Consider the following 24,307-nt stretch of genomic DNA (forward strand, 5'->3'; position numbering starts at 1 on the left):
AGTGAAAGCAGAAAAGTGTCAAATCACAGCCTTCTGCGGTGTTGTGGGTCTGAGTTTGAAAAAAAAAAATGGTTTGAAAAAAAATCAACAATCTCACTTTTAATCACAGAAATGATTCTGGTCCCACTTTCCTCAAGTGTCAAAGTGCTGAAGTTTAATTTGTACCTCTGTTACAATGCACGACCAGACTGCTCAGGTTTTTAATGGAAATACATTGCGATCTGACGCTACGTTTTATCCAATGTGAGCGAAAATCCATTATATATATGGTGTTAATTACATGGAAAACAATATAAAAACTTTGGGACTTTTTTGTCCGGTAACTGCGAATATCTGGTTTATACAATGATGGTTTAGGTGAGTTTAACTGTACATGGGACTGAACACTAAATTTACTTTGCAAAGCTTTGACGATGAAGTCGCTTCCATCCCACACAGCTGACTTTATTTTCCCTAATTTTTCTTCTGTTCAGATCTGAAGGGAATCTGCACATCTTGAAGCCCTTGTTGTGTCTATTTGTGCATCCAAATGCAAAGCAACCCGACATTTTCAGCAAATAAATAAATAAAATAAAATGAATTTACAAGCAGACAGATTAACAGCGAACGCTGTTTTGGCCCCAAGATGGCACCAGGAGTCACGTGACCGCCCCCGATTCGTCATGTCGCTACTCATACTCTCACGAGCGCCATTAGCTTAGCTTATGGCAAGCTAAACGTGGACGCCCTTGTTATGGCTGAACAACTGTCCAGTTTCTGGGTATTCTGTGTTAGTACGCACCCGCAGCCGACGTGCTTGTTGAATTCCTGCGCAAAAAAAGTAGTTCCCAGATAATTGTGATATATTCCTGTGAGATAATGAGTATATCTCATCTAACTAAATCAATTCTAAAATTTACCAGTAATAAAATTATAAAGATAAATGATGTTTTAAGAGTGGCCGTAATAAATATTTAAGAAACTTATTAATGAGCAACTTAATCTGTTATGGCTCAAGCACATTGTAAACATTGTCACGGTGCAGTTTGATGCGGAAGAGTTCAGAAAGATACGATTGGAATGTTTTGATTACCATTTACAGTTGGCGATGAAAGATGTGGGTGTTAACTTCGCCTTAAAGTCAGAACAAGAAGCTGCACTGAAAGAGATCTATCTGGAAAGCTGCGCTCGTGAGAGGGTGGCGAAAGTAGTCCGGCGAGTTCAAGCTATGGGCTCCAACTATCCCACAATTCCAAAACAGCAGAGATGTCGGTCCAATGAGAGCGGCACTCTGTGCAGGGTGATTGCTACTCTCTCAATTAAGGGACTCTAATTGTGACGTTACTGGGCGTGAACAAAAATGTATTTGCGCTCCTATAGGGCTTTCCCCACATATGGGTGATTCTTTAACTACAGGCACTATTGGCCTTGTAAATGTAATTTCCACCACACCATTGCCTTACAATATAAAGCTCCTTGGGGCAACTGTTTGTTGTGATTTGGTGCTATATACATGTGCTCTGATGTCACAGTTTATCTCCATAGAAACTACCCAAACAATCTTTCATACAAACTGTTTAAAGGGACATTACAGTGTTGTGGTGGAAATTATGGCAATAGTGTGGGACAACTACATTTTGTTTAAAAAAATCACAACAGTTGTATGACATTGAATACCCCAATTATGTTTTGATTATTTTACTGATATTTTATTCAAAGATATTTTAAAACATTAGAAAAAACTTCTTCTTTTTTTTACCATTCATTTTTATTATTGAAGATCAAAAGTCTGGGTGTGGGACAAGCACAAAACGGCAATATTTGCATATAATGATGCTGAAAAAAGGTGAAAAGTCATCATAGACTACTAGAACACATTTCTTAAAACACTTTCATTGTAAAGATAACTATAAAAGTGTGAAATTTCCCCTTTTTTTCTCTTTTTCATACAATATGATCAAAGGACATAATAAGTGCCCGTAGTCTAAGAATCACCCATATGCCATAATAACTGTTCATCTATAAATAGAAAAAGATTATATGATTATATTATATCACTTATGCTTACATCACAATAAATTCACAAAAGAAATTTAGTTTGAATTTGACTGCAGTCCATGTGATGTGGAAATGCTGCCACCTGCTGGAAAATAAAATAACTACATTTTGAGATACCAAAGGTGGAGAAGGGGAGTCTCGAGGGGATTTGAGTTGGAGTTCCGCCATCAGGTTATTTCATATTTTAGGGCCACAAATGGAGACACAGAAACCTTTCCTGGTCGTCCGAGCGCCCAAACGTCAGCACATTAAGTCAGGTAGGGTGCAACCAATGAACAATACAGAGTATATAGTGCTTTGCAATCAAGAACATGCTTTGCTTTATTTAATACTGCAATACGTTTTGATACTTTCTTATGAATATGTTGAATATGAGCTTTCCAATTAATTCTTTCATCAATAATGACACCCAAAAACTTATTCTCTTTGACACGTTCTATATTTACCCCTTTGATATTTAACTGAATTTGTATGTCTTTTTTATAATTTCCAAATAACATTATTTTAGTTTTAGACAAGTTTAGTGATAATTTATTAATATCAAACCATCTCTTTAACTTTATCATTTCAGTTTCTAAATCAGATAATAATTGTTGCAGATTTTCTCCTGATCAAAACAGGTTTGTATCATCTGCAAAGAGAACTGCTTTAAACAAACCAGAAACTTTGCATAAATTATTGATGTACAAATTAAATCATTTTGGTCCCAACACAGAACCCTGGGGAAGCCCACAAACGATGTCCAGATTACTGCTGATTTCCTGAGCTTGTTGGTCACAGTGCTCAGGTATTCTGCCACAGATACTGTCTGTTCAGGGCCAAAAAGCATTCCAATTTACACTTTTTTTTGTTGTTGTTGTTTTTTGATGATTTTTTCCCCAATGCATTACATAGTTTTCTTTTTATAATTTCGTTTAGTTTAATAGGGTTTGTGTTTGGTGGCTCTGATTGTGTTTGTGTTGAGTCCCAGAACCAGCTGGCTGAGGGGCCATCTTTCTCTCTCTCTTTCTCTCTCTCTCTCTCTGACCTGATATTTATTGATGAATGTTGCCGAATTTTTCTTTGTTTCCGTATAGTACATTACATGTTGATTTTCAGACTGAATAAATAGCACTGGAACCAATCTTGATGCTCTTTGTAAAAATTACATTTGTGGACAGCAAAGAAAGTTGAAGCTGTAAGATTGCAGTGTCTGGCTGTCATCAGCTAAATTGTCAACATCGCTTTATGTCTTCACATGATCTGTCATCCTGAAGACAGCAGAAATCAATGTAGAAAACTATAACATTTTTTGACTGAGTGTGTTTATTAATGTATTTTAGAGGATGCCCTCTCTCCTTGACGTGATCTGAGAGTGAGCAGACTTAGAGCAGTTTCGACGCTGCATAGAGAATGCTCTGCATTCTCAGGGTGCAGGACTACTTTATGTCCCTCGGGTGAATAAAAAGTCTACAGGTCATAGAGCTTTCTCTTATCATGCCCCTGTTCTGTGGAGTGATCTCCCTGTGTCAATAACACAGTCAGATTCTGTAGAGACTTTCAAGTCCAGACTTAAGATACACTTATTTTCCCGTTCGTATGGCTAGCATACTGGTATAGTACTATGTTACTATGCTTTTTACCCTTTTAAATTCATCGTATTAGGAAACAGATTGGGCAGCGACCTTGACTTTATCTAAATTCTGGGTCTATTAGTGAAGCGTAAGGCTAGTGGCCGGTGATTACCTTAGTATTTCTTTTGTTCTTCTTGTTGCTTAATGCTGACAAATTATACTGTATTTATTGTTTTTCTGATTTTGCAGATTTTGCTTTTCTGTTTTTCCCTCTCTCTCTCTCTCTCTCTCTCTCTCTCTCTCTCTCTCTCTCTCTCTCTCTCTCTCTCTCTCTCTGTTTAAGGTGCAGCTCCATCCAGAGATGGGTGTGGTGTCTGTTTCTGAAACCCTCCTGTCTTGTGCATCAGCAACATTTCCTGTATATTCGCTTTGTGAATTGTTTTGCAGTTTTTGTCAGTAGCGTGGCCCAAGCAGAGGGTCACCCCTTTGAGTCTGGTCTGCTTGAGGTTTCTTCCTCAGAGGGAGTTTTTCCTTACCACTGTTGCTCTGGGGGTTAGTAAGGTTAGACCTTACTTGTGTGAAGGTCCATGAGGCAACTTTGTTGTGAGGTGGAGCTATACAAATGAAATGAATTGAATTGGAAAGCCACCAAGATACCCAGAGAACCCAGAAGAAGTTATAGGCTTCTGTGGCTGTGATTGGACAAATTGTGCATAGTGCATGTTTTGCATTTTATATCACCAGTTATATAGCTTGATGATGAAGTGGTATAGAGGAAGATTTTCTTAGAGGACCTGAAAGTTCAACTACATCTGAGATGCAAGCTTAGATTTAATGTTTTGGTGAAAGAATCATAGCTTAGCACCAGAGTGATGAAAACTGATTTTACAAAAAGAAGCTGCATGATTGATTTTGAATAACGCCATTTAACATAAAAAGGTTCCAGGTTTGCACATGCGCAGTTTTACTTTTCCGTGTTGGCTGAAGTGTCCACTTCCTCATTGGCAGTTAGACCATTGTGTCTCGCAGTCGTGCCACATTTGACTTTGGAATAAAACACTGCTTGATTTACTTGATTACATTTTACTGCCCACAAATGTCGAAGCCGCCTCCCAAACCGGCCAAACCAGGTAAGAATGACGCCGCTGCGGTGCCTTAACGTTAACTCAAACTTGTACTTTGTCGCCTCCGAGCAGGACAAACACACCTTTTAGCTCCAGGTTGTCGTTTTTATTGTATATTTATCTATATATTTTGTGGCATTTGTGCCGTTTTCTGGTGGAGTTTTAGCTGCAGACACTGTGTTTCAGAAGTTTCGCTCCTCTTTGGCGCTGTCCGGTCAGGCCTCCGTCACTTCCCTGTTTCCATCAGTCAACATAGTCAGGATCATCAGTTTAACGACAAACTCGTTTATTTGCTCACAAATGTACCATGTTAATTCACGCTACATGTAACATGTACCGTTTTAAAACCATTCAGTGTCACAACGGATTGTGGTTTACGTTGATTGAATGTAAATAAAAAATAAAAATAAATCAGTCATACCCAGGGGCGTCATGCAAGCCAAAATTCTTTGGGGGGTACAGGGATGTTTACTAAAATATTGATGTAGTTTTGACATATATTCCAAACAGTACACAAAAGTGTGAAATTACAGAACTGGCCCTGAACGAAGTTGGAAAAAAATCCGTGTCTGCTACGTTTAATCTGCGTGGAATTTAATAAGCGCAAACCGAATTTCAGACATATATATTAGTCTGGAACAAAGAGGACAAACAGTGTTGTAAAGAACAATAATCAAAGACGTTAAAGAGCAAACTTCACTTTCCCCCAGAACGACATGAACAGGAAGTGAGCGTCGCTCACAGCAGCTCCCATTGAAAATAACAGAGACAGCCTGTGATTCTCGCATGTTTACATAAAATAAACGCAATAACAACGTCTAAAAACCCAGAGAATATATTCACAAGAGTTTTAGGCACAATATAAAAATAGTTTTATGTTGCGATGTTAATTGTGTTGTCCGTGTGCAGCGGTTAAAGTGAAGCGTCTTCAGAGCGTATCGATGCAGTTCTCAATTTTACTGAGGTCTCGCAGCGCAGCAACCTCTCTGAGGTTTTGCGGGAGTTGAAACCTGAAAAGCCTCAATATTGATTTTCAGGTATACAAGTGCAGCGGAGCCTTGATTGTTAATACCCCATCACACTTAGTATGAATGAGCACGAGCCAAGCCAAATCAGGCGGAATGTCATAAAAACCGAAATTCATGCCACATCTGGGATGGAATAACGATTGCGGACGCCAGCCATCTGAACACCCAGTACAAATGTACGTGGAACACAGTAAGAGTACCTGGTCAGCTGCCAGATAATGCATGTACAAGCCGCGCAATTGCAGTTCGGCAGAATATAATCTAGCAGCACTAAAGGTGCGCTGTGTTGAGGCATATTTGAGACATCGGCCACTGTTCAATGTGGTGCAAACTTGCCGAATGTCCCCTGAATGCGATACCGCTTCCGACTTGACTGCGCCACGACTGTTTTGAACATGAGCAAAACATTTGAAGTGGCTGCACGACTGTGCCCGACTGTTTAGACTGCTCTGAGAGTGCTGTCCGACGTTTTCGAATGCACCTCGAAACTCCCCAAATGTGGGTCGAATTTTCATTTGGACAAAATTCGGGCCCATTCGGCTTCTAGTGTGATGGGGTATGAGTGTTGAACAAAAGACCAGGCAGGAAGGAAGCAGCTCCTGTTCAGTGTGACATTTATGTGGTAAATGCCAGATTATTGGGCATGTAAACAAATCAATATGTAGTTCTACACCACAACATAATACTCTTGCTTGCTGTGGCTAATGTCATATCACAGGTGTGTGGCTAAAAGAGGTATTGGTGAATTAGCCAAAGTGGCTATTGTGGCATTAATGGAGTAACAGTGAACAGAGGGTAATAATAAATAAACATGTATAAATTGCAGAATTAAAGTACCAATATTTTTAAAGTTCAGGCAGGTTTACATTAGGGCGTGATTCAAGCTGACTCGGATTTCAATGCAACTTGCCTCAAAGATCGAACCTACCAAGTAACAAACTTTCCCAAAATTTCTTGCCCGAAAACCAAGCGGTGACCTTGCCAGGGGTTATCAAAGTTCAAGGCAAAAATACACAAAAACTGATATTTCATTAAATTCCCATCTTTCAAGTGGTGTAACATTCAGCGGCATCAAGTCCCTAAGCTAGTTTAACTATCAAATGACATAGGGAGGCAAACTCTTTTATCTTATATACATATTTGGTTGGGGGAACGATGGCGCTGAATATAGGGGGCACTCAAAGTCTGGTCATTTTGCGAAATTGGCTGTATTTAAAGGCCCATAACTCTCTGCACCATCAAGACCCCAACCAGATTTCAATGTTATCAACAAATATAGGCCCTTCTCTATCAAATGCAACTGAAAAACGATTGGGGTCTTGATGGCGCTGGCCACCAGGGGGCCCCAAATTACTCGACTTTCCCAGTTTTGAGGAAGTTTAGTGCCACCTGGTGGCCCACGCCATCAGCCTTTTTCAATGAAATTTGCAGGAGTGGATAAACCAACATCTCTACTTTATATAACAGTTGGCAGAATTTTGGGGACTCCTCTTATATTGATTTGATACAAGACAAGAGTTCATGCATGACTTACTTGGATATGCTTACTTGGATATATATATAAGAAGAGTCCCCAAAAGTGGCGTGCGTCATGTGTGCAAAAGAGTTCGTATCAGTCTCTGTCCATGTGTGCATTAAGTCTGGAGTTGCCTTGACAACAGCAGGCTGTAAGGGAGGGCAGATAAGGGGGGAGCCGAATGCTTCATAAGGCCATTGAAATCCTTCTGGAGGAAAACAAGTGGGGCATTTTGACCTTTGGTAGCTGATATTGCTGCCATGTTTTGGGTTAGGCAGAGAGATACAGAAATTCCATTTGCGGGTCCTCTGACTGTTGAAATCCAATTCATGAATGTGCCTTGGTCTCCAACATCTTCCTTTGCAAGGCTGATATTTGCTCCGAGATGTTTTCCAACTTGCGTTTGAGTTCAGAAGTTAACGCAGTCTGAGATTGTACCGCCTTGCCCACTTCAATATTCGTGACGGACAAATGTGGGATTGAGGTTCTGGTAGCAGCCGTTTTTCCATTTTTCCGGTAGGTCATGGCAGCGCATAACCCAATCAGCTCCAGCCCCCCTACCCTAAAAGCAAATAAGAATAAATCTTCGACATCTTCCATGGAGAGTGGTGCCAAGCATTCAACGCGCCACTTCTCCCAGGCTTCGAGAACATAGCCCGCAGGATAGGTTCCATCTGGGCATGCAGGGTCCCCCAGCCCCGATTTTCTTGTTGAAAAATGGTGTCAGTCGTGTTGAGAGACCAGGTGATCAATTCCATGGTTCTACAAGTTCGAGGGGAAAAAACAGAATGCCACATCCCATCGTCATTTCAGCAAAACGGTCAAGGCTTTGGCGCAGCGACATTGTGCCGTTGCTTAGGGAGAGCCCTGGACTATTGATGTTTAAAAACGCAAAAGTACTTTTTATCCGATTGCTCGATTATTCACTAGAATCATCTATAGAATACTCTTGTTACTAAAATAATAAATAGCTGCAGCCCTACTAAGCTGTAAACAGGTGAAACCGTAAAAGCACAAATGTTTCTTTTAAAGAAAACTGCAAACACTCAGTTATTTAAATAGTTAAAACAAATGAATGAAATACAAAGACTGCATAGAAAGGGAAAAAGAGAATTTATTCTTTACAGTAAATGATAAAAAAAAGGGGGGGGTATGAAGAAGAACCCACTCATCATGGCTCATTAGATTGAGTGCGCATATGCACAGCACTGTGTTGTAGAGGTTAAGCAATCTGTACTGAAGTTAATTTCAGTCCGACAGGGTTTGTAAGGTGGCCAGGTACGTCAAAAGTGCTTCCCATATGTGAAAAAAGCTTGTGTCCTCTCAATGTATATTTAATTTTCTCAAGCTTGACAAAGAACACAACGTCAATGGTGACGGAGCTGATACAAATTTTTGTTTTCTAAATTGGCGATGTGTATAGCGGTCGAGCCCAGTTTATAAATTTATCTCCAAAACCAAGTCCCAGTTAGTGACTTTAATCCTCACAAAAGTGACTCATGATTGACATATTCAGGGATGAAAGTGGTGAAAAACAAAAAAAAAAGCTGTAACCCAAAATTACACCCCAACACCACCCACACAAAAATGTTTGAATTCTAGAAGCACTGAAATGCAGTCTGGAACTGCAGTGAGTGCAGAACCCATTTTGGTGAGATAAAAAAACAGCTTTCCTTATTCAAATTCATTCCAGTAGTATTCTGCCCTTACTAGAATACAGATCATTCTGGAAGAAATCACTGAAGAAATTAACAAATTAAAAATATGATTTGACCGAAACAAATTGTCATTAAACTTAAATAAAACAGGGATGAAGTGGAGGTGTCAGAGTCACTAGGTGTTCACAGGAAACACTTATTTATTTCTATATGTATTTATTTATTTTTCATTGTTAGTTGGTTTTATCTTTTCTGTTGTTTTGTTTCATCAGGTTCTTTTTGACTCTTTCTCTAAAATTGTGCTGTAGCATTATTAGTTATTATTGCTATTGTTGTTGTTGCTATTATTAGTATATTAATAAAAATAAATTAAAAAATATAATTTGACTCCTTTACGACAATGAACGTTGAGCATGATTATTATTCTGTATAATTATTATACAGAAAAGAAAGGCACACAAATGTGCCGACTGAGACGCGGACAGCTTAATGCTAACTTTAACATTGAAAACGCCATAGATATGCTAACGCGTTAGCATCATTCCCGTTTTCAAGTTATAAAATACATCTATCAACTGTTTCAGAAGAACATAACAGGTCAGTTTAACATAAAAAAGGTAAATATTACTCAGACATATGCTCTTTAGGGTTTTAGCGGGGAAAAATTAAGATAAAGCAAAATAAAACAATGAATCAACAATTCGCAGATCGAATCACTGCTTCGACTGGTTCAAGGTTCAAAGCAAAGCCGCGCTGCAGCAAAGTTGATTACAGACTCGCTGCAGGGTCTGTAATCAATTTAGAGAAATGATCATTTTCCTGACAAACACCCCCAAAAAGAACGGTCACTCTGAAGGACCGATAAGGGAATCGTTAAGCAAAAAGGTTATTGACGTCGGTGGATTGAATCATTTCTTAACGATACCCGAAAGGAACCGGTTCTTGATACCCATCCCTAAGCAGTACTAAATCCTCTCGAGTCCAGTGTCTTTCAAGTATTTAAAAAGCCAAAACTTCCCCCTCTCACTTTAAATTAATCTTGGTCTTGCCGACTCCTGGATGAACCTGTCCAGAGATGTAGGATCCAGTGTATATGTACAGATTTTATTTATTTTTATTTTTGTCCAGAGATCAAGGATCCATTGACCAGTTTCACATTTATTTACTTTAAGACTCAATAAGATGTTGACTTAGAAAACCTGTAAAGCCTACTTTTAGTACACCAAAAATTCATAGGAGGTATTGATAAAAGAATCGATAATGACACTGTTAAAATCTTATCAATACCCATCCCAACTCTACTCTGTAAAATGCCTTTTCGACATCTAATGAAATTACAACCTCGGGTACACTTTTGGCTTGGGATGAATGAATTTATATTGACAAAAGTGCGAGTATTAAAAAAAAAAAATGATTATCAGGCTCTGTAACAATAATCACTGAGTCATTTTTAGTTTGTTGGCACATCAGTTAAAACGTAGGGTAGCCTCTCACCTCATACCTCAATCGGCTTTGTCACTGTGTTAATAGTATGTACCCTGAGGTTGTAATAACAATTGTTCAGCACTTTTTTTTATGGATAAGAGATCAAAACTCTACCTGAAGGTCAACATGTTTTTTAAATAGTATTGGAGAGGGATGAAGCACATCCCTATAGGTGACTTATGGCTGAGATCAGTTCCTCATGTTTGGTATTGAACTTCTTATGAATGTGTGAGGCATATGAAATAATATGACCCCTGAGCAATGTTTTCATAGCTTCCTAAAGTAGAGGGTGGGATGGAGAATCATTTTTATTTAAAAGAATAAAATCATCTATGGATTTCAAGGTGAATTCCCAAAATTTCCTGTGTGCCAATAATAAATTAAATCTCCAAGGAGGGAGAGGAGTTTTATATGCGGATAGCTCAGTATCCAAAGAGAGTGGAGCATGATCAGATATAAGAATACTTGAGTAGTCAGATGAAACAACGTGTAAATTGACACTATGATCTATGGGGAAAAAAAAAATCAGTCCTTGAATAGGAAAGGAAAACCTTTTAACAAAAGGATTGTGAAATCTCTAAGGATCCACCAAGCCATTCTTGGCCATAAAGTCAGCAAAAGACTTAGACAAAGCTTATAAAGAGGAAGACCGGGGATTAGAATGATCTAACACTGGGTGAAAAACACAGTTCAGATCACCTCCTAAAATTAACAAATGAGTATTTAAATTGGGTATGTTGCTAAGCAATTTATTGGCAAATGCAGGATCATCAAAATTAAACATTTACTTATACCACCTTCTTTTGCATCAAAGTACCCGTAACCATAATGTATCTGCCATTCTTGTCTGCACTTACATTAGTGGTTACGAATTGAGTTCTTTAATTTATGTGTTGCTGGATTTGGAATTGAAATTGGAGTGGTACATCTCTTCAACCCATGAAAATTTGAGTTTGCGATGGTCTTTCAATCTAAGGTGGGTCTACTGTAAAAAAAAAAAAAAAAAAAAATATATATATATATATAACTATGTCAGTTTAGTCGTTTAAGGTGACTGAACACCTAAGATCTTTTAGTGACACTTCCCGCTGCCTCTTACGTTCCATGTGACAAAGCCAACAGATGCGCCTGCACTGAGAGCGGTAGAACTCCAAGTAGAAGACTGCATTCACACATAAGTAAAGAAAGAAAAATCAAAATAGAGCCAGGATAATCCCCCCGTCTACCTGCAAAAAACACATGATGAAAGCAAAACACCTAATGTCTCCAAAAGGGTGATGGCAGCATAAAATCGGAAGAAAAACAATTGTTGCCACACAGTGATGGCACCACCTCGAGAATAAACCAGAAGAAAAGAAAAAAAGACCTGATTTGCTAAAGAGGGATCCCACAGATTCAAAAGTAGTAGCATTCAGCATGGCAAACACTCTAGCACCCCATGTTGACTGGAACATAGGGTCACCTTGACACTTCCACGAATTTGCTCATCACACTGGCACGTAATCTTTCATACCAGTGAGTAAACTGTGAGAGGCTGCGTTCCAGTGCACAAAGAAAATTTTGAAATGTTCAAAATTTCTGGCATGCATTAATTTCGTGCCACTTGTGTGAACTAGCCATGAACATTGCGCAACGTAATTCGCAAACACTGCAAGTCAGTGCATAACACGGCACGCAGGGCCTCGCACAGTTTATGACAAGTTTACCCGTTGGCACACAGGATTGCTTGCCAGTGCAGGGATCAAATTCGTGCAAGTGTCAAGGTGGTTTAAGTTTAATGCTGAACTGAAAATATATTAAACAGAGGAGAAAAAAAACACTGACTGTAATTAGTAAGAATAACAATTTAACAAAAGGGTGCAGACTACATAAAACATATAAATAGCACTTAGGTTGGTGCAAAAGTGTGTGCGGAAAGTAAAACTAAAAAATACAAACTGTAACCTAGTTTGAGTAAACGGTCAAACGCGAATTAACTATATTAAAGTTCAACAATGATGTACATCATCATTTTCATTGTTTTGCAGTGGCGGCACCAAGGGGGAGCTTGGGGGAGCTTAAGCCCCCAATAATGAGCCAAACCCCCCCCCCCTCAGTCTCCCCAATAATTCTGCCAATAATGTGAATAGCGACTGACATTTGTGGATCTCAACTGCAGTTTTGTGCTGAGAATGTCTCAGTATTGTGTAACTGAGCAAAGTGATGAATGTGGGTGTTCGGTGATCCACCAATGCTGAATCACCCTTCACAAACAGAATTTTCAGTTTTGCAAATAAACATTTATTTGTAAAAACCCACACAAAAGTTACAAATCAGAAATTTGTGTTTATGGATCACAATGCACGTGTACAACTCAAAGGATATTTGTAAATCACCCTCTGTGCATTTGCAAGTATTAATGAGACAAATTTAACTCCATTCTCCAAAAATTTAGGTTTCCTAAATATTTATTATGGGCACTCTTAAAACTTCACTTATCTTTCTAATTTCATTACTGGTAAATTTTAGAATTGATTTAGAAGAGATATACTTATTATCTCACAGGAATATATCACAATTATCTGGGAACTACTTTATCTGAGAACTACTTTTTACGCAGGAATTCATCAAGCACGTCGGCCGCAGCTGCGCAATAACACAGAATATGTGGAATCTGTATATCTTTGTTTGGCCAAAACGAGCGTCCACTTCCTGAGCGCGTGGCGCGTGTGAGAATATGGTGGAGTTAGCAGATCACAAGGTTGATTCTATGCATTGTCTTGAGCATCATATCAGTGAATTCAGTTTGTATACCTATGTGCAAGTTTACTGAACTTGCAGTCATTCTAAGTGATGTGTGTGTGCATTGATACCATATTTTAGAGGCGCATGGGTGACTAAAACATATACCTTGGTATTTATAAAGCAATTTACTATATACGAGGTCTGTCCATAAAGTATCGTACCTTTTTATTTTTTTTTTTAAACTATATGGATTTGATTAATATGTTTTCACATCAGACAAGCTTGAACCCTTGTGCGCATGCGTGAGGTTTTCCACGCCTGTCGGTGACATCATTCGCCTGTGAGCACGCCTTGTGGAAGGAGTGGTCCCGCCCTGTCATAGGATTTTCATTGTCTGGAAATGGCGGAATGATTTGGGTTTTTTTTCCATCAGATTTTTTTCAGAAGCTGTTAGAGACTGGCACCTGGAAACTAGTCGAAAAATGTCCAGCTCTCCACAATTTCACTGATACTTACTGGACTGGTAAGCACTGAAAGCCGAGATAGACATGTCCAAACTTGTCCTCTGACATGCCGAAACGGAGGTGTTCCTTTGTCTCGCTTCCAAAGCGAATCGGTCTTGACGCGCGAAGCCTCCGAGCGGCTTTCCATGACAAAATCTCTTGTTAAAAGTGAAATCTGCCAGAAAATGGCTGATGTCCAGCTCTTGTGATAACCAGAGAAAGAGCACACGACGGTCTCGTATCCACAGAGCCATCAGCTCAGAAATGGTCCGGTGGCTTGTGCCGTGTCGTCGCAGCTCGGAGCGCGGCGCGCTGAGCGTCCGTAAAAGGGGTCCTTAAAGCTGTACTACCAGACCTTATTCTCTGTGAAGCCCGTAAAATTTTCACCAAAGCCAGATACATTTTTAGAATAGTTTCCAGGTGCCAGTCTCTAACAACTTCTGAAAAAATTCTGATGGAAAAAAAACCCAAATCATTCCGCCATTTCCAGACAATGAAAATCCTACGACAGGGCGGGACCACTCCTTCCACAAGGCGTGCTCACAGGTGAATGACATCACCGACAGGCGTGGAAAACCTCACGCATGCGCACAAGGGTTCAAGCTTGTCTGACGTGAAAACATGAATCAAATCCATATAGTTTAAAAAAAAAAAAAAAAAAAAAGGTACGATACTTTATGGACAGACCTCGTATTGTTCATTTCAATGACAATTTGTGGAGCCCCTCCAACTTTTACCCCAGCCTCCCCCAACAAAAATTTCCTGGCACCGCCACTGCCGTTTTGTGAACCATTCATCATATGTTTACAGAGTGTTTATCTTCTTTACGTACACTGTGCCATTTTCTGATGAACTGAAGTCTTATTGCGCACCTTGGTTTGTGATCCTGAGTTGAGCCATATAAGACAGACTGGGGTGTCAGTAGTTCTGACCTGGATAACTCGCCTGGTTGTGGCATCAGGTATGTCTGTTCCTGCTGAGTCTTGAACCTGCAAGTTCATTTGGTTAAAAAATAAGTACTTCCCGATTGCATAAAGGACACAGACAGAACTCATCACAACTCATAACACACATTACACATACTGAGGCCCAATATTTTTTTGTGGATAGAATGACCCCTTTAGGCCTTAAAATTTAAAGAATTTGTGGCCTAGTCTGCACAGGTTTTTGTGTTTTGAAGGACGTGACCAGGCCTGTCGAGTGGATTTTGTTGTTGAACAGAGCTGTGTCTGTGTAGCGGCTCAGCCCTGCTGCTCGCTCTGAAACACTGAGAAAGTGTTTTTGCTGAACAGAAACCATCAGCAATTGCAGAAAGGACTTTAAAAAGGCCTGCATTCAGACCTGTTGGTAAGAGGGAGTAACAGAGACAAGGCACTCAAACATTCTTAGGATTTTCTAGAATTAAAAAAAATAAGGTTGCAACTATAAACGCATTAGTGGGAGTCTATAAAAAGCTGTTTGTAGTGTTGGGCAAGTTACTTCCAAAATGTAATACATTAGTTACTGTTATTCCAAAGTAATTTATTACATTACAATTTTACTGTCTCTGAATTATAATGTGTTACAAGCTTCTACATTACTCATGAGTTACTTTAATCAAAGTAACAGCAGAAGACAGACTTTGCATTCTAAAATGCTAAAATGTACTTTACTGCAGCTCATTATACAGCCAATGGAGGGTGATGTGGTGTAGCATTAGGGATGGGTATTGATACCCGGTTCCTGTTACGAATTGATAAGAAGTTATTCAGTCCACCGACATCAATAGCCTTTTTGCTTAGCCAGGGGTCGACATACATTTTTTAACCTACTTGCACTGGTGCTAGTAACAAAAAAATTACTTGCACCAAAAAAAAAGTTACTTGCTCAACCAAAAGTCAGTCTTATATCAACCTTAAAACTCCTCCTCTGATGTCTCAGACTCTTTCTCTGTGGGGAGAGTTTGAGGGGAGAGCAGCAGCAGACAATTTATTTTTTTAATGTGCGCACAAACAAATCGTCCGTGAAGTTTATTTTATTTATTAAGTACACAGATGTATAATAAAACAAATGGTGACTGGTTTATAACACAATTATTATAACACAATTATGACAGTTTGAGGGGAGAGAGAGCGAGGAACTGCAGAGGCAGCCAGTTTTTTTTTTTGGGGGGGGGGGGGGTTGTTTGTTTTGTTTTTTTCACGTCCACGCGCAAACTAATCGTCCGTGAAGATACTTTTATTAACTACACAGATGTATAATAAAACAAATGGTGACTGGTTTATAACACAATGATGACAGAGTTTGAGGGGGAGAGAGAGCGAGGAACTGCAGTGGCAGCCATTTTTTTTTTTTTTTTCTCTCTCTTTTCTTTGTTTACATGTGCGAATGGGACAGGGGGTCCTCAAACTGGAGCTCCTGCAGGAGCTGCAGCAAATAATGAAACTCCCCGAATTGGGAACGTTTCATGAGGATGTTGTGAACCCAGGAACGGTGCTGCTGGTGACGTTTGTCAGCTTTCCGCAACAAATAGAGCACAGCAACTCGCGCCGTGTGTGAGAGTCATAAAATGCAGGGAAGACAAAGACAACACACTGGGAATTGTTTTTTTGCCTTATTTATTCCTTCATTGATTCATTCTACTGGTGCTTATAGTTGATAACACTTTGATAAAGTTACTTGCACCAGTGCTAGTGTAGTATAAAATTATGTGCACCACTCGAATAATACGCGCACAAACTAGCACATGCACGTACTAATTCGACCCCTGTTAACGATTTCCTTGTTGGTTCTTAAATTCACATTACGCCGGTGCAGCTGTTGTTTTTGAGGGTGTACGAGGTCTGTTAGAAAAGTATCCGACCTTTTCATTTTTTGCAAAAACCTGATGGATTTGAATCAGGTGTACTTGCATGAGCCAACCTTGAACCTTCGTGCGCATGCGTGAATTTTTTTCATTTCTGCATGTTGATGGCCAACTGGAGTGTGGCTCGCTCTCCACCGTTGTGCGGACATCTTTAAACTGGTTGTACCACTCCTTAATCTGTGTGATGCCCATAGGATTGTCACCGAAAGCCGTCTGAATCTTCCGAATGGTTTCCATCTGGCTGTCGCCCAGTTTCTGGCAAAATTTAATTCAGTAGCGCTGCTCCAGTCGTTCCGCCATTTTCCTTGCAATGAAAATCCCACGAGAGCACAACACACGTCTTCACACAAAGGCTGCTTGCCAGCAACTGACGAAAATTCACGCATGCGCACAAAGGTTCAAGGTTGGCTCATGCAAGCACACGTGATTCAAATCTATCAGGTTTTTGCAAAAAATAAAAAGGTCGGATACTGTTTCTAACAGACCTCGTATATGTGTAACACATAACCTGACGTCCTAATAGACTGCTATTATTTGTCAAAGAAATTTCTAAAGGAAATAGGACTGGATGCAAAAAAAATGGGAGAATTTGAATAAGAAATATAAGGTTAACAGAACTAGATGCAGCCCATAACATACATACAGGTGCTGGACATATACACTCAACAAAATATAAACGCAACACTTTTGGTTTTGCTCCCATTTTGTATGAGATGAACTCAAAGATCTAAAACCTTTTCCACATATACAATATCACCATTTCTCTCAAATACTGTGCACAAACCAGTCTAAATCTGTGATAGTGAGCACTTCTCCTTTGCTGAGATAATCCATCCCACCTCACAGGTGTGCCATATCAAGATGCTGATTAGACACCATGATTAGTGCACAAGTGTGCCTTAGACTGCCCACAATAAAAGGCCACTCTGAAAGGTGCAGTTTTATCACACAGCACAATGCCACAGATGTCGCAAGATTTGAGGGAGCGTGCAATTGGCATGCTGACAGCAGGAATGTCAACCAGAACTGTTGCTCGTGTATTGAATGTTCATTTCTCTACCATAAGCCGTCTCCAAAGGTGTTTCAGAGAATTTGGCAGTACATCCAACCAGCCTCACAACCGCAGACCACGTGTAACCACACCAGCCCAGGACCTCCACATCCAGCATGTTCACCTCCAAGATCGTCTGAGACCAGCCACTCGGACAGCTGCTGGAACAATCGGTTTGCATAACCAAAGAATTTCTGCACAAACTGTCAGAAACTGTCTCAGGGAAGCTCATCTGCATGCTCGTCGTCCTCATCGGGGTCTCGACCTGACTCCAGTTCGTCGTCGTAACCGATTTGAGTGGGCAAATGCTCACATTCGCTGCTGTTTGGCACTTTGGAGAGGTGTTCTCTTCACGGATGATGCGAAGGAGATGTGTTGCACTGCATGAGGCAAATGGTGGTCACACCAGATACTGACTGGTATCCCCCCCCCAATAAAACAAAACTGCACCTTTCAGAGTGGCCTTTTATTGTGGGCAGTCTAAGGCACACCTGTGCACTAATCATGGTGTCTAATCAGCATCTTGATCAGCATCTAATCAGCATTAATCTCATACAAAATGGGAGCAAAACCAAAAGTGTTGCGTTTATATTTTTGTTGAGTATACTTAGAATATCATGAAAAATTTGATTTATTTCAGTAATTCCATTCAAAAAGTGAAACTTGTATACATTCATTGCACACAGACTGATATATTTCAAGTGTTTATTTATTTTAATTACTAATTAATTAATGATTAATCAAAAATATTAATTATTACTAATATCGATTAATTATTAACATTAATCAATTACTAATTTAATAATACTATTAATTATTATTATTACAAATTACAAATTAATTAAATTAACACGACATGATTGCGATGCGTCGAAGAAATCTGCGACTTCTTCTGTTTCTTTGCATTTACACAGGGGAAGGGGTACAAAAGAGAACTGAAACTGGGGGCAAGAATTCCAAAGGATCAAAGTCTGGTAAAAATTATGATAGAGATGTTAATATTTAAAATCTAGGTCAATTCATATTAAACACAATAAAGCTAGAGCTCACTATAATGTAACGTATAGCCTAATGGCATGACACAATACACAATATTTTTCTTTTATTCTATTTCAGTTCAAGAAGTTTGCAGCACAAATGTGTTTCTGTGTAGGCTCTCAGTTGTCCAGGTGGTTTCCATAGTAGAGAAGCTTGAATCTTCGACTGGACTGGGTTACTTGACGCGAGGACGTTTCGCTTCAAATCGCAGAAGCTTCCTCAGCTAAAATTCTTGCTCTGGTAGTCTGACTTCTGTCTTGACTCTAATAGAGAAGAATAAACAGAAGCCACAAAAGCTGGAGTTTTAAACCTAACCAGGCCCCTCCTGCCGAGAAGCAGACTGGTATAGGCTAGTGACTAAACAATAGCTCTAATTAGCACCTATTGTGCTCTAGTTAGCACCCTCCTAATGACAGGGCAGCTGTCCCTCCTAATGATGGGATGGACGCCTCTCCTGCCGGCCCCCTTGACGACTCTCCGGACGTGAATGACTCATTGCCATGAACAAAAGACTGAAACTGCTTTGACCTGAGTACCCCATTGTAAACAGGGGACAAAGCATGTCTCAGACCCCCTCCCCGGTTAAGGCTGGGTTACAACTGTTTCACATAGAATGCCTCCTTGACCTCTCTCTCAAACCATTTCTTCTCTCTGGCTAAGATTTTAACTTCCTTGTCCTCAAACATGTGGTTAGTGTCTTTAAGGTGGAGATGAACTGCAGACTGAGGTCCACTGGCGCCCTCTCTGCGGTGCTGGTATACCCTTTTGTGTAAAGGTTGCTTAGTCTCACCTATGTAGTGTTTGTTACAGTTTTCCTGATATCTGATAGAATACACTACATTGCTCTGTTTGTAACTACGGATCCTGTCCTTAGGGTGAACTAATTTCTGTCTCAAGGTGTTAACCGGTTTAAAGTAAACTGGGATTTTGTGCTGTCTGAAGAGCCTCTGTAGTTTTTCCCCTACTCCTGCTAAATAAGGGAGAGACACTCCTCTTCTTCTTGTCTCTGTCTCCTGTCTATCTGGTCTCTTTGTTCTTTGGGACTTCTGCACTTTGTCCAGGGACCATCGTGGGTACCCACATACTGTGAGGGCTTTCCGGACAAGTTGTTGTTCTTTAGCCCTTCCCTCTGCAGTTGTGGGCACCTGTAGAGCTCTGTGTTGAAGAGTCCTGATCACCCCGAGCTAGTGTTCAAGGGGGTGGTTTGAGTCAAAGAACAGATATTGGTCAGTGTGCGTGGGTTTTCTGTAAACCCCTGTCTGGAGCTCCCTGTTCTCTCCAATTGTAACATCACAGTCCAAGAAGGCTAAATGGTTGTTTCTGGCATCCTCACGTGTGAACTTGATATTGGAGTCCACCGAGTTGATGTGTTCTGTAAAGTCCTCAACCTCCTGTTGCTTGATTTTAACCCATGTGTCATCGACATATCTGAACCAGTGACTGGGAGGGATGCTGTGAAAGACGTCAAGGCTGTCTTCTCCACTCGCTCCATGTACAGGTTGGCCACAATGGGGGATACCGGAGACCCCATTGCACAACCATGGATCTGCCTGTAGTAATTCCCCCTAAACAGGAAATACGTGGTGTTAAGACAGATATCCAAGAGTTGGCAGATGTGGTCTGGTGTGAGTTTTGTCCTTTCAAGTAGAGACACATCCTCCAGCAGTCTCTGCCTCACAGCAGAGATGGCCTCAGCGGTGGGGATGCAGGTGAACAACGATGTCACATCAAATGACACCATAGTTTCATCTGCCTCCAGCTGCAGGTCCTTGATCTTGTTCACAAAATCTTGTGTTCTCCACATGGTGGTCTGAGTTACCCAGTAGAGGAGCCAAAATTCACTTGAGGTGTTTGGTCAAATTGTACGTGATGGAATATGTGCTACATACAATAGGCCTGAGTGGCACGTCCTGTTTGTGGATTTTGGGCAGTCCATAGATGCATGGAGTGGCGTCCCCAGGGTACAGTCAGTAGTATGCCTGCCTGTTGATGAGTCCCTCTTTCTCCAGGTTTTGGAGGTAGCTAATGATTTTCTTCTTATAGCCGCTTGTGGGGTCTCTCTTCAGACGTTCGTATGTATTGTATGTATGTGTAAAAGGTTTATCTGCACGGGATGAAGAAGGACAAAGGCGCTCCCTAAACACTGAGGAAATGGCATCATTTTACAAACGCTTCCTGGATGACAACAGACTAAAGCATGCAAATTATAACAAGGAATGGTACCGACGTAATTTCACCATCACCGTTCTCATGGCCCAGGTCGCCCTTTGCAATATTTGGAGGGCAAATTGATTGACGCAGCGGCAAGAAAAAAAACAATCACAGTACTTAATAAATACATTTTCACTCACTCTCTTATAAATTATTTTTAGTAGATTATGCACTGCTTAAAAGAACTTTCTTTTTTTTAAATGTATTTGTTTTGTTTTTCATATATTCAAATCCCCTAAAATTCTCGACTCCTTTGGAGGCTGTGAAAAAAGATAGCTGTAGATTTATAAGTTCAGTTGTCTCTCATTTTTATTGTAATTACATTACACTTTCCAAAAACCTTCTGGATCTTCTGTTCTGCAGGCTCTTCCTTACATCAGTTAAATGGATCTTTTTTGTTGTTTTTTTTTTCCCCCATACATGATTGTACTTCTTTATAAGCCTAGAAGTAGTTCATCTGCAGATTTGTCATTTCAGTATATGAATTCAGACTTTAGAAGTCTTATTTTTCTCACTCACTAGGGGAGGTGATGGTCTAGTGGTTAAGGTGTTGGGCTTGAGTCCAGAAGATCATGGGTTCAAATCCCCACCTGAGTGGAAAATCACTAAGGGCAAGGCCTTGGGCAAGGCCTTTAATCCCCTATTGTGCCTTGTATGGCAGCACCCTGACATCGGGGTGAATGTGAGGCATAATTGTAAAGTGATGCATATATATAAATGCTGTCCATTTACCATTTATTGGAGTCACTGAGCAAGTTGTTGATCTTGGCCTCGTAGTCCGATGTGTTCAGGACCACCGTGCGTCTGCCTTTATCCGCTGGCAGGATAAGGATGCTTTGTTCCTTCTGCAGTGCTGACAAAGCTTTCCGTTCTTCTCGTGTGATGTTGGACGGAGGAGGCTTAACACTGTTCAGCACTGCTGTGACTCTTAGTCGGAGGTCCCCAGCTTCTGACTCTGACAAACTGTTATGTTTAATGGCTGACTCTGCTGCAGTGATGTAATCTACTGTCGGTATATGTTTAGGGGTCACTGAGAAATTTAGTCCTTTAGCGAGCACATCCTTTTCTGTCTGTGTAATCAATCAATCAATCAATCAGTTTTATTTATATAGCGCCAAATCACAACAAACAGTTGCCCCAAGGCGCTTTATATTGTAAGGCAAGGCCATACAATAATTACGTAAAAACCCCAATGGTCAAAACGACCCCCTGTGAGCAAGCACTTGGCGACAGTGGGAAGGAAAAACTCCCTTTTAACAGGAAGAAACCTCCAGCAGAACCAGGCTCAGGGAGGGGCAGTCTTCTGCTGGGACTGGTTGGGGCTGAGGGAGAGAACCAGGAAAAAGACATGCTGTGGAGGGGAGCAGAGATCAATCACTGATTAAATGCAGAGTGGTGCATACAGAGCAAAAAGAGAAAGAAACACTCAGTGCATCATGGGAACCCCCCAGCAGTCTAAGTCTATAGCAGCATAACTAAGGGATGGTTCAGGGTCACCCGATCCAGCCCTAACTATAAGCTTTAGCAAAAAGGAAAGTTTTAAGCCTAATCTTAAAAGTAGAGAGGGTGTCTGTCTCCCTGATCCGAATTGGGAGCTGGTTCCACAGGAGAGGAGCCTGAAAGCTGAAGGCTCTGCCTCCCATTCTACTCTTACAAACCCTAGGAACTACAAGTAAGCCTGCAGTCTGACAGCGAAGCGCTCTATTGGGGTGATATGGTACTATGAGGTCCCTAAGATAAGATGGGACCTGATTATTCAAAACCTTATAAGTAAGAAGAAGAATTTTAAATTCTATTCTAGAATTAACAGGAAGCCAATGAAGAGAGGCCAATATGGGTTAGATATGCTCTCTCCTTCTAGTCCCCGTCAGTACTCTAGCTGCAGCATTTTGAATTAACTGAAGGCTTTTCAGGGAACTTTTAGGACAACCTGATAATAATGAATTACAATAGTCCAGCCTACAGGAAATAAATGCATGAATTAGTTTTTCAGCATCACTCTGAGACAAGACCTTTCTAATTTTAGAGATATTGCGTAAATGCAAAAAAGCAGTCTTACATATTTGTTTAATATGCGCTTTGAATGACATATCCTGATCAAAAATGACTCCAAGATTTCTCACAGTATTACTAGAGGTCAGGGTAATGCCATCCAGAGTAAGGATCTGGTTAGACACCATGTTTCTAAGATTTGTGGGGCCAAGTACAATAACTTCAGTTTTATCTGAGTTTAAAAGCAGGAAATTAGAGGTCATCCATGTCCTTATGTCTGTAAGACAATCCTGCAGTTTAGCTAATTGGTGTGTGTCCTCTGGCTTCATGGATAGATAAAGCTGGGTATCATCTGCGTAACAATGAAAATTTAAGCAATGCCGTCTAATAATACTGCCTAAGGGAAGCATGTATAAAGTGAATAAAATTGGTCCTAGCACAGAACTTTGTGGAACTCCATAATTAACCTTAGTCTGTGAAGAAGATTCCCCATTTACATGAACAAATTGTAATCTATTAGATAAATAGGATTCAAACCACCGCAGCGCAGTGCCTTTAATACCTATGGCATGCTCTAATCTCTGTAATAAAATTTTATGGTCAACAGTATCAAAAGCAGCACTGAGGTCTAACAGAACAAGCACAGAGATGAGTCCTCTGTCTGAGGCCATAAGAAGATCATTTGTAACCTTCACTAATGCTGTTTCTGTACTATGATGAATTCTAAAACCTGACTGAAACTCTTCAAATAGACCATTCCTCTGCAGATGATCAGTTAGCTGTTTTACAACTACCCTTTCAAGAATTTTTGAGAGAAAAGGAAGGTTGGAGATTGGCCTATAATTAGCTAAGATAGCTGGGTCAAGTGATGGCTTTTTAAGTAATGGTTTAATTACTGCCACCTTAAAAGCCTGTGGTACATAGCCAACTAATAAAGATAGATTGATCATATTTAAGATCGAAGCATTAAATAATGGTAGGGCTTCCTTGAGCAGCCTGGTAGGAATGGGGTCTAATAGACATGTTGATGGTTTGGATGAAGTAACTAATGAAAATAACTCAGACAGAACAATCTGAGAGAAAGAGTCTAACCAAATACCGGCATCACTGAAAGCAGCCAAAGATAACGATACGTCTTTGGGATGGTTATGAGTAATTTTTTCTCTAATAGTTAAAATTTTATTAGCAAAGAAAGTCATGAAGTCATTACTAGTTAAAGTTAAAGGAATACTCGGCTCAATAGAGCTCTGACTCTTGGTCAGCCTGGCTACAGTGCTGAAAAGAAACCTGGGGTTGTTCTTATTTTCTTCAATTAGTGATGAGTAGTAAGATGTCCTAGCTTTACGGAGGGCTTTTTTATAGAGCAACAGACTCTTTTTTCCAGGCTAAGTGAAGATCTTCTAAATTAGTGAGACGCCATTTCCTCTCCAACTTACGGGTTATCTGCTTTAAGCTGCAAGTTTGTGAGTTATACCACGGAGTTAGGGACTTCTGATTTAAAGCTCTCTTTTTCAGAGGAGCTACAGCATCCAAAGTTGTCTT

At 40.2% G+C, this 24,307-nt stretch overlaps 1 protein-coding gene across 1 annotated transcript in view; it reads left to right on the forward strand.

Annotated features, from left to right (window-relative positions):
- Window positions 1-4,567: 4,567 nt before the first annotated feature.
- ostf1 (osteoclast stimulating factor 1) overlaps window positions 4,568-24,307 on the forward strand; it is a 73,718-nt gene continuing 53,978 nt past the window's right edge. Inside the window, exon 1 of the mRNA XM_034170603.1 lies at window positions 4,568-4,720. Coding sequence (XP_034026494.1) covers window positions 4,687-4,720 — 34 coding nt within the window. The 5' untranslated portion in view covers window positions 4,568-4,686. The remainder of the gene's footprint in view (window positions 4,721-24,307) is intronic.

This window comes from Thalassophryne amazonica, chromosome 5 (genome assembly GCF_902500255.1).
Source record: "Thalassophryne amazonica chromosome 5, fThaAma1.1, whole genome shotgun sequence".
NCBI lineage: Eukaryota > Metazoa > Chordata > Actinopteri > Batrachoidiformes > Batrachoididae > Thalassophryne > Thalassophryne amazonica.